Source organism: Hordeum vulgare, chromosome 4H, assembly GCF_904849725.1.
Source record: "Hordeum vulgare subsp. vulgare chromosome 4H, MorexV3_pseudomolecules_assembly, whole genome shotgun sequence".
Taxonomy (NCBI): Eukaryota; Viridiplantae; Streptophyta; class Magnoliopsida; order Poales; family Poaceae; genus Hordeum; species Hordeum vulgare.
In genome coordinates this window covers 487,804,816-487,815,459 of record NC_058521.1, presented here as the reverse complement: position 1 = coordinate 487,815,459, position 10,644 = coordinate 487,804,816, and the positions used below count along the sequence as shown (strand labels likewise).

Sequence of the window (10,644 nt, the reverse complement as noted above, 5' to 3'; positions counted from 1 at the left end):
ACTCTTGATTATTAATGATATGGCTAATAAAGAAGGAGGCTATGGAGATGGAGATGGCTATGTCGGCTATAGATGGAAATAACGGCAGGCCGTGGGCTCTTCATGGATGGATGATCCACCTACCCCTCCCCCTAAGGGTTTTACCTCTCCTTTGTAGGGTGCATAGTGCTAAATAGGGTTTCATGGCGCCTCCCATGTGAATCAGCCGAGGGACCTTTTATGAAAGTCATTAGGGATGATGTCACGAAGTCGGTGGCACCTAGTAAGAACATTGATACAAGTAGCCACATTCGTACCACACGTTGTCTTCTACTCTTGAAGTTGCTACACTGCTCCAACTGATTGAGTTTGATCTCCACGTCCATTATATCCCTTTTATGGCTTGATTTATCACCTAAAATAGCCCATTTATGTAGGAAAATAAAATAAACAAGGAGATTGCAATCCTATGCAGTTATTTCATTAGTAGACACATCATAGTGATTATCTCATTTTTTTGAGAATATCCAGTTTAAACACGGGTGAAAATGAGTGAGAAATCCAGTCCTCATTAATTTTTCGGGCTCTAACCTTCCTCAAGTAATAAGTCAGAACGGATTAGACGGAGCTCTTGTATATTCCCGCTAGCTCCTTGGTGTTGTAAGGTTAGAGTTTCTCGTCGTGTGTATGCGACGACAAAATTTGACACTTTCTTCGATCCATATGAGTGAATATCAAGTTCTTCGAATCGATTCAAAAGTTCGACGACGACAATGACTGCGGCTACAACGCGCCAATTCCTAGGGGCACGTGGATGCAAACTTCCCAACTGTCATCGAAAATGGTTCATTCTTATGGCGGCAGTGGTCGTTGGATGATTCAAGGACCCAGACGTAATTTTTATTATGCTTTGTAGTTTTGGCGAGCCTTTATAATGATCGGAGTTCTTTTCACAAAAGAAAAAGAATCCAGCGTCAAATTCACAACATGATCATCACACGAACCCAACAAACAAGCAAACCATAAACTGATACACCTCCTTGCTAATATAAAACCAGCAAATGGAACACTGCACACCCTCTCTAGTCCAACGGGTAAGGGAGCGTGGCGATATGGTTGTGCGCGACCGTCCCGATCCACAGTCTCCGGTCCACCTCCCTCACCTCGCTCACCAGCTTCATCACCTCGCCGCCCCGGTCCTCGAGCACCTCCACTACGTTCCCCTCGCCGTCGAGGAGCGCGAGAAGCGTGTACATCTTCATGCTCACCATCTTCCCCAGCGTCTTCATCGACACCGGGATCTTGAAGTAGGCGGACCGCAGCCACGGCCGCCGGGCGAACACCTCCTGCATCGGCGTCCGGCAGCAGTCGATCGCCACCCAGAACTGCCCCTTGCTGTTCATGCGCACGTTGTCGGGGAACCCCGGCAGGTTCGCGAACACCTCCACCTGGCCCGCTTTTGGTCCTTCCAGCCAGTACCTCATGATCCTACAGTGTGCATGGGCCGTCATCAGTTCCTGGATCTTTCGAGCTGGATCATACTAAAAACAAAAGAGTTTCTTCCACCTGCAGTTCGTTGTCTCGGAGAAGAGGAGAAATTGCTGGTCCTGTGAGATCTGCACGCCGTTTGGGAAGACCAGCCCGCTGAGCACGACATGAACGGCACCAGTTTCTGGGTCATATCTCAGCAGCCTCCCCGTGCCTTCTCCTTCTAACAAAATGTTCAAATGGTCTCTGCATGATAAGTCATTTGTCAAACACAAAACTCAAGAACAAACAAATGAGATCAGCAGCAGTACTCCGCTCACTTTCTGCTGTATCTCGTGCTCGTGTCGGTGAAGAATATCGAGCCGTTCATGTGGATGTCAAGGTCGTTGGCGAAGTGGACCGGGTCCCCGCCGGCCTCCCTCGCCAGGGAGGTCGCCACTCCCCCGCTATCGCCGACGGCCATGAGCCCATAGTACGCGTCGGCGATGAAGAGCTCGCCGGTCTCCCTGTGGAACCTCAGCCCGAGAGGCCGGCCGCACCACTTCTCTTTCCCGTGCTGCTTCTTCGTCGTCGACTCCACTCCGTTAGCACAAACTTTCTCAGACCTTTTTTTTTCAAAGAAACCATTTTAGTTTGCACACACACAGACAAGCTATAGATTTTTCTGCAGTAAGCCAATACCAGTCGGGATTCATGACGGCGAACGTCTCCCACCCGGTCATGTCCCCCATCCACCGCACGACGCGGCCGTCGGCGAGCCCGGCATAGGGCCCGCGGCCCTGGCGGTCGAACTCGATGGACTCCGGCCCGAACACCTCGTTGACGAACTCGAGCCTGCCGAGTCTCAGCCGGCTGCCGTTGTCCCTCGGCCAGCGCTGCATGACCTCCCTGTACGGCGCCAGCTCGTGCTTCACCGGCCGGTAGTCGATCCCTGCCAGAGGGCCGAGGTGGAACGGGTCCATGAGGACCAGGGCCAGCGCCAGGGCCGCGATGAAGAGGTGCGGGTACTGCACGATGCCATCGCGTCCTGCGGCTCCCTGCCGCCGCGGCTTCTTCTCTTCCATGGAGGTAGAGGGCAGTGGTTCTGGTTTGCATGCAGACGGAAAAAAGCGCGGGCAATGTGATCTTAAATTCTTAATGGATTTGCTCCGAAAATATATTCCGACATGCACGGGAGTTGCATGAGTCAGCTAGCTTCACAATATTATTCCGACATGCACGGAGGTTGCATGGGTACGTGTGATCGTTTGGGAGTAGGTGTATTTCGGTTCAGAACAGCTAAGGAGATATTGTCGCTTTTGGAATTTGGGACTTGCATGCCTTCGTTGCTTGGATGGTGATGCAAGATGTACAGGTCAACAAGCATAAACTGATCACAGGACACAGGGAGAAGAGCAAACTTGGAGGAGAAGCAGAAGAACAAGGGAGAAGTCAAGAATTGAATTTCATTCAAGATAAGGATTTAGTTATTGACAGTTTCCATAGAGGTGATCACATTGGAGATCCATTAACTTACCATATGTATTCAGTTTACTCCACAAACAATACAATATACAATGCTTCTCGACTAAGTCTTCGTGAAGTCTCATTCAACGCGTTAAAGTCTGATCGTTACTCGTTTCAAGATTCGTGCTGAGAGTGGGTTTGTCTCGTTTCGACCTGTTAACGCGCGTGTCCAGACTGATTTTTTCTCCGGTGTCTTTTGATTGTTTGGGTTCTTTTTTTGTTCGCGGGCCAGGCGGTTTGCGCGATGGGATGAGGAGGTGTGAGGGCTTTTTTCGGTGTATTTCCAATGACTTGTTTCTTTTTGTCATTTCAATTTTGCTTTTTTTGTGGTGCAGCGGATACTGGTTGTGAACTTGACCTTTTTCTCTTTTTCGGCGTTGTTATGCTTTAGGGGAGACAAAAATGTCATGCATTGTTTTAAAATTGTATGAATACTTTTGTATAAATATTGTTCTGTGTCTTTTGATTGTTTGGCCTCTCTTTTTTCGCGGGTCAGGCGGTTTGTGCAATAGGATGAGGAGGTGTGAGGGTGGGAAAATATCTGGTGCACCGGAGCTTATAGTGCGTTTTAAAAATGTTTAAAAAAATTTAAAAAATAATTAGCACATTCACACAACATTTATGTAGGTTGTCACAAAATTTTAAGTTAAATCTCAAAATATAGAATTAAACAATAAAAATAATAAATTCAACACTGAATAGTACATAACATAACCTGGCCTTTAGATTTCGCACGTTATCACATTGATGTCAAATTTGTTATTCTTCTATCTTAAAAAATATTTTAAATTTTGATACGAAATTCTGTGACGTCTTACATTGATGTTGTATTAATATGCTAGATTTTTTTCCAGATGTTTTAAGATGTTCAATGTCATCTGGTGCACCGGTACATCACAACTGCGGGTGCACGAGATATATTCCCGTGTGAAGGCTTTTTTCGGTGTCTTTCCATTGACTTGTTTCTTTTTTGGTCATTTCAATTTTGCTTTCTTTTTGGTGCAGCGGATGGTGGTTGTGAACTTGACCTTTTTCTCTTTTTCTGCGTTGTTATGCTTTAGGGGAGACAAAAATGTCGTGCATTATTTTAAAATTGTATGAATATATTTTGTATAAATATTTTTCTTCTTCTAAAGTTATATGTTTGATAAAGAATAGAAAAAAATTAATATTACATGCAAATTTATGTATTTTCTCTTATGCGTAACTATACTTGAACATTCGTTGGCTTTGCGTAGTTGGATAGTCGTTTGTGTGAAACTCGTTTGTCAAAAAATATTCAATGGAACTAATTTTTTTTGTATATTCTGTCTTTTAGGTTATATTTTTATTTGTATTTCTATTTTTTATTGTATTTTTTGTTTTTGTTATGCACACATGTGCGATCTGCACCCACACGAGCATTTGATGCATAAGATATGCTATTTCTCAATTTTACACCACGATTTGTAAGTGTGAGGTTCCCGCAAAAAGAGATTGTAGGACTCCCCGCAAGAAAAACGACTTCAAGTGTTGGCAGATTCATGTCCGCAACTAGGCATGCAAGTGCAAGTGTAGCTAACCACTGCAACTTTGTGTATTTAACGTGAATGTAACTTGGTGGTATTTTGTCGGGGGAGGGGGGGATGGGGAGGGGAGGGAGCAGTTGCATGTCTGCCACCAATACAAAATTGCAAGTGTTCGCCCGTCTGTAATTGCATGTATTAAACGCGACTGTGACTTGGTGGTCTTTGTCGGGGAGAAGGCAGTTGCATGTCTGCCACCGACATGCAACTCTAAGTGTCGTCCCCGACTTCAATTGCATGTCTTCAACGTAACTACAACTTACTGATGTTTTATTGATGTGAGGTCATCATTTGCATGTTTGCCACCACCACACAACTGCAAGTGTGGCCCCGACTACAGTTGCATGTCATCAACACGACGACAACTTGGTGGTGTTTTGTGAGATATGAGGGCAATTGCATGTCTATCAGCAATACACAACTGCAAGTGTCGCCACCCCCCACCACTGCAAATGCATGTATTCGATGGGATTGTGATAAGCCTCCAATGTATTTATATTTTTTTATTGTTAAAGACTATTATATTATCACTTTTATATGCCTTAAATATCATTTTATATTATTTTTCTATACTAACTTATTTTTAGCGCCCACTGTTAATTCATGTTCTTTTTTTGTTTCACAGAAAATCTATGTTTAGAAAGGTTCAAATACGATGACAATTTTTGACGTGTTTTCTAGATAACAAAGGACCCTACAAGTTTCGGGAGAGATCGAGCGGACCATGATGTAGCCACATGAAAAGATGGCTCAGGCAGGGGTGGTCGCGCCATATGCGCATGTGTGGCTCCCGAGACTTCATTTGACCTAATTCTTCTGCCTATAAAAATCATATAATTCCCGAAACCCTCACAAGCAACCCCGAGAGAGTTTTATCGCCGTCGCAAGCGTGTGTTCCGAAGCGATCCCATCTGGAACCCTGTTATGGTGCTCTGTCGAAGAGGGCAGACACCACGGGAGACATGTTCATCAACCTTGTTGTCATCATGATGATGTTGAGTAGTTCCTTCAGGACCTACGGCTCCATAGGAGTAGCTAGATGGCTCTTCTCTCTCTTTTTTATTTTCAATACAATGATCTCCTATGTGATCAATCCGGTGTAATTATTATGGTGTGTTTGTTGGGATATGATGATTTGTGGATTTGCGTTCAGATTGTTCATTGAATATAATTGTAGCTTTTGAAGTTACTTTGTTGTATAATTAAGTAGCTATGTATGCTTGCTAAGTTATTTGTTTTCTTTGGCCAAGATAGATGGGTTATTCTTCAGAGGGGGTGTGCATAGTAGTGGGTTCAACCTCACGGTGATCTATATCTAAGTGAAAGAATGGGGAAAAGACATGTGATGTGTTGCTACTACTAAGGATAAAACAACAGGAATTAATCTTTTCGCTAGGTTTCTTTCTGTCTACATCATGTCAACTTGTTTATTGTGTTATTCTGTTTTTTCATTAAACTTAATACCTTAAGATGCATGATGCATATCGGTTTTGGGGTGGAGTGATAGTAGTAGATGCGGTTGAATATGTCTACATGTTACGGACATGGTGCATATTCAAGATTATTCAATGAATGGTCATACTTATGAATGGTGCTTATTTGTCAATTGTGAGGCAGTAATTTGTCACCATGTCATTACCTGCTTTCGAGAGAGATGCCACTAGTGAACTTGGGCTCCTAGGTTCATTCTCTATCGATACTTGTGTTGCTCAAATTGCTCGTTTATTTACTTTTAGTATTTTGCCGTTTTGACATATCACTAACTGTCACTACTTACTTTTAACCTTACAACTTGCAATACGAGGGGGTTGACAACCAGTTGACAACTTGAGTGCAAGCATTCTTTTATGTTTGTGTGCAGGTGACCTTTATTTTGTTAGTTTGTAGACTCATGTTGTTTGATTAAATATTGGTTTTTAATTAAGAAAAAAATTACTTTTTTTCTGTTGTGCTACATCATCATTCATCTTTGAGGAAATCAACAACTCCTACGTGAGTAACAGACTGCAACTTTGTGTTGTTTTGTCGGAAGGAACAGTTACATGTATGTCTCTAGACACGCAACTGCAAGTGTCGTTTTCACTTTCAACTCCATGCCTTTAATTTGACTATAACTATGTGACGTTGGAATTTAAGAACTGTTCATAAGGTGCTTAGGAAGCATATTTATGTTATTATTTGAACTAAAACCACATGAAGTATTTTTGAATGAAGGAAGTAGTATATAAGTAGTTTAAGTGATAATACTGTTGGGTCAAACACTAGAACTTGTACTTATTGTATATGTCCCATCGTAAAGTGTATTAGTCTAATAATTTAGAGGAAACTCAGTTACTTTTAATGAATAATCTGGTCATAAACCTATAATTCATCGAATCCCAACAAACACATTGCAAAGGAGGATTATATCGAATAGATCACCGCGAGAATCACAACAAACATTGTATTGAAGATCATAGAGAGAGAAGAACATATCTAGGTACTAGCCATGGACCCGTAGGTCTGTGATGGACTACTCACACATCATCATGGAGGTAGCAAGGTTGACGTAAACGGCCTCCAAGATCGATTCCCCCTCCTGCATGGCACCAGAAAATGTCTCTAGATGGGATCACGGTGGAACATAGACTTGGGGCGACAGAAAAAGTGTTTCGGCTGGCTCTTTCATGTTTTCGGAATATTTCAGGATTTATAGAAATGAAATTAGGCCAGGATGACCAATGAGGGGCACACAAGCCTATAGGGTGCGCCCTCCGGGCTTGTGTCCACCTCATGCAGCGTTAGGCCTCCTCCCGAAGCTTCGTGGGTCTAAAATCTTCGAGAAAAAATCACCAAAAAATTTCAGCATGTTTGGACTCTCTTTGGTATTGATTTTTTACAAAAGTTAAAAACTCCCAAAAACAGGAACCGACATTGCCTTAATAGGTAAGTTCCCAAAAATGATATAAAGCAGCATATTATTGCATATAAAGTATCCATAATTGATAGTATGATAGCATGAAATAATAAAAATTTATCGATACGTTGGAGACATATCACCCGCGGATGTGCCGGTTTCGTTGGGCGTGGGCTCGTTGTTGTCCTCCTCCTTATCGTCGGTCTCGCCGAACAGCGGCATGTCCTCCTCCTCGTCGTCATCCTTGGTCGCGCCCGCCACCTCTGCCACCTACTTCCTGTACCATCGATGACCCACAAGTGTAGGGGATCTATCGTAGCCTTTTCGATAAGTAAGAGTGTCGAACCCAACGAGCAGCAGAAGGTATTGACAAGAGATCTTGAGCAAGGAATAACTGCAAGAATTGAAGGTAACTTTATATGGATTTTCTAGTATAAGCAACAAGGAAATAAATGCAAGTAAAGTAAATGGTGCCGAGGTGCATCAAGTGTCCCAATCCTTTTAAACACAAAGGATAAGTCAAGGGACTAAACTTATAAAGACTAAGGTGTTCCTGAGGACACTTGGGAGAGATATTCAAGTGCTTTCGCCATATTATGTTTAGTACTCCCTCCGTCCCAAAATAAGTGTCTCAATCTTAGTACAACTTTAGTAGTACAATGTTGAGACACTTATTTTGGGACGGAGGGAGTACTATGTTGTGACATCCTCAGCTTTTGCTACAGTGTTGGATGTAATTAAGCTACAGTAAACCTATGCAATGAATGTCGCGTCACCGTGTTTCCTACCGTTGATCTCGCGTTAGTTCAAAACAATTCGGATTTGAATTTAAAATTAAAGTCGAGCGATAAAAGTTTCGAATGCAAAAATAATATGGTTGGACGAATTATAAAAATTCCCTAATAAGTTATGAAAGTGAATCGGGCATTTTTGAAATTATTTATAATCCCTATATATTTAAAACGGAAACTATATAAAAATAATAATAACTAAAAGAAAGTAATAAAAACAAAAGGCAAAGCCCCCAGGCCTAGTTGGGCCAAAGTGGCCCAGCCGGTCGAATCAGCCCACCAACCCACCTGGGGGTATAAGACCCCAACGGGAAACCCTATGTCCCACCCCCACGCAGCCACTCCACCCCTCGCCCGATCCCACCCACCCCCACCTGTCGCCGCCACTCCCTCCCAAGAGCCCCCCTGGCTCGATCCCCATCCAGCGCCTTGATGACCCACAAGTGTAGGGGATCTATCGTAGTCCTTTCGATAAGTAAGAGTGTCAAACCCAACGAGGAGCAGAAGGAACTCACAAGTGGTTTTCACCAAGGTATCCTCTGCATGCACTGAAATTATCGGTAACAGATAGTTGTGTGATAAGATAATTCGTAGCGAGTAGCAAGTAACAATAGTAAAAAAGGTGCAGCAAGATGGTCCAATCCCTTTTGTAGCAAGGGACAAGCGTGGATGAACTCTTATGTGAGGTAAGCGCTCCCGAGGACACATGGGAATTTCTGTCAAGCTAGTTTTCATCATATTCATATGATTCGCGTTCGCTACTTTGATAGTTTGATATGTGAGTGGACAGGTGCTTGGCTGATGTCCTTACTTGTACAAACATCCCACTTATGATTAACCCCTCTCGCAAGCATCCGCAACTACGAAACAAGAATTAAGACTAAGTGTAACCATAGCATTAAACTAGTGGATTCAAATTAGCCCCTTACGAAGCAACGCATAAACTAGGGTTTAAGCTTCTGTCACTCTAGCAACCCATCATCTACTTATTACTTCCCAATGCCTTCCTCTAGGCCCAAATAATGGTGAAGTGTCATGTAGTCGACGTTCACATAACACCACTAGAGGAAAGACAACATACATCGCATCAAAATATCGAACGAATACCAAATTCACATGACTACTTATAGCAAGACTTATCCCATGTCCTCAGGAACAAAAGTGACTACTCACAAAGCCTAATTATGTTCAAGACCAGAGAGGTATTGAATAGAATTAAGGATCTGAACATATGATCTTCCACCGAATAATCCAACTAGCATCAACTACAAAGAGTAATTAACACTACTAGCAACCTTACAAGTACCAATCGGAGTCGCGAGACGGAGATTGGTTACAAGAGATGAACTAGGGTTTGGAGATGAGATGGTGCTGATGAAGATGTTGATGGAGATGAGTCCCCTCCGATGAGAGGAGTGTTGGTGATGACGATGGCGATGATTTCCCCCTCCGGGAGGGAAGTTTCTCCGGCAGGACGGCCCTGCCGGAGCTCTAGATTGGTTCTGCTCAAGTTCCGCCTCGTGGCGGGGGCGATTCCTCCTGAAAGCCTTCTCTTGATTTTTTTCTGGGATGAAACCCTCCTTATAGCAAAAGATGGGAGCCGGAGGGGTAACAGGGGGCCCACAAGCCATCCAGGCGCGGCCAGGGGGTAGGCCGCGCCTGGCAGGCTTGTGGCCTCCTGGTGGCTCCCCTCTAATACTTCTTCCACCCAGTATTTTTTATAAAATCCAAAATAATTCCTCATTGATTTTCACGGCTTTTGGAGTTGTGCAGAATAGGTATCTCAAACTTGCTCCTTTTCCAGCCCAGAATTCCAGCTGTCGGCATTCTCCCTCTTCATGTAAACCTTATAAAATAAGAGAGAAGAGGCATAACTATTGTACCGTAATGTGTAATAACAGCCCATAAAGCGATAAATATCAACATAAAAGCATGATGCAAAATGGACGTATCAACTCCCCCAAGCTTAGACCTCGCTTGTCCTCAAGCGGAAGCCAAGATCAATAAATGTGCCCACAAGTTTAGAGATAGAGGTGTCGATAAAACAAAATACGGACATGCAGGCATCATGATCATATTTAGAACAGCAATAACGTCATATAATATCTTATGCTAAAGTGAAAATTCCTTCACAAAGTAAAGTATGGATCAAGAACCTTATTGAGAATTAACAACCAATAGCCTTTAGTCATTGAAGCAATTGCAATTTATCATAACATCGGAAAGAGTCAAATAAGAGCTTGTAAAGCAAATCCACATACTCAATCATCTTTTAGTCTTCTACAATTGCTAAAACTCACGTGGTACTCATGAGATCAAAGTTTCAGTTGGACACAGAGAAAGATAGGGACTTATAGTTTCGCCTCCCAACTATTTACCTCAAGGGTAATGTCAACAATAATAATTCATGAATACTTAC

The 10,644-nt window shown here is 43.0% G+C and overlaps 1 protein-coding gene across 1 annotated transcript; it reads right to left on the bottom strand.

Annotated features, from left to right (window-relative positions):
* Nucleotides 1-876: 876 nt before the first annotated feature.
* Nucleotides 877-2,658, bottom strand: LOC123446670 (protein STRICTOSIDINE SYNTHASE-LIKE 13). Its single transcript, XM_045123229.1, has 4 exons — nt 2,149-2,658; nt 1,788-2,072; nt 1,546-1,713; nt 877-1,467 (listed from the first exon to the last, which is right to left on the bottom strand). Exons 1-4 carry the CDS (start codon nt 2,529-2,531, stop codon nt 1,062-1,064), a joined length of 1,242 nt encoding a protein of 413 aa, XP_044979164.1. The 5' UTR covers nt 2,532-2,658; the 3' UTR covers nt 877-1,061.
* Nucleotides 2,659-10,644: the final 7,986 nt, after the last annotated feature.

Bases quoted from the DNA above. Each gene is read 5' to 3' on its own strand.
- LOC123446670 (XM_045123229.1), bottom strand. From the start codon at position 2,531: ATGGAAGAGAAGAAGCCGCGGCGGCAGGGAGCCGCAGGACGCGATGGC. The intron at 1,714-1,787 runs GTGAGCGGAGTA...CTTATCATGCAG, and splicing joins AGCACGAGATACAGCAGAAA to AGACCATTTGAACATTTTGT. The intron at 1,468-1,545 runs GTGGAAGAAACT...TGCACACTGTAG, and splicing joins TCCGAGACAACGAACTGCAG to GATCATGAGGTACTGGCTGG.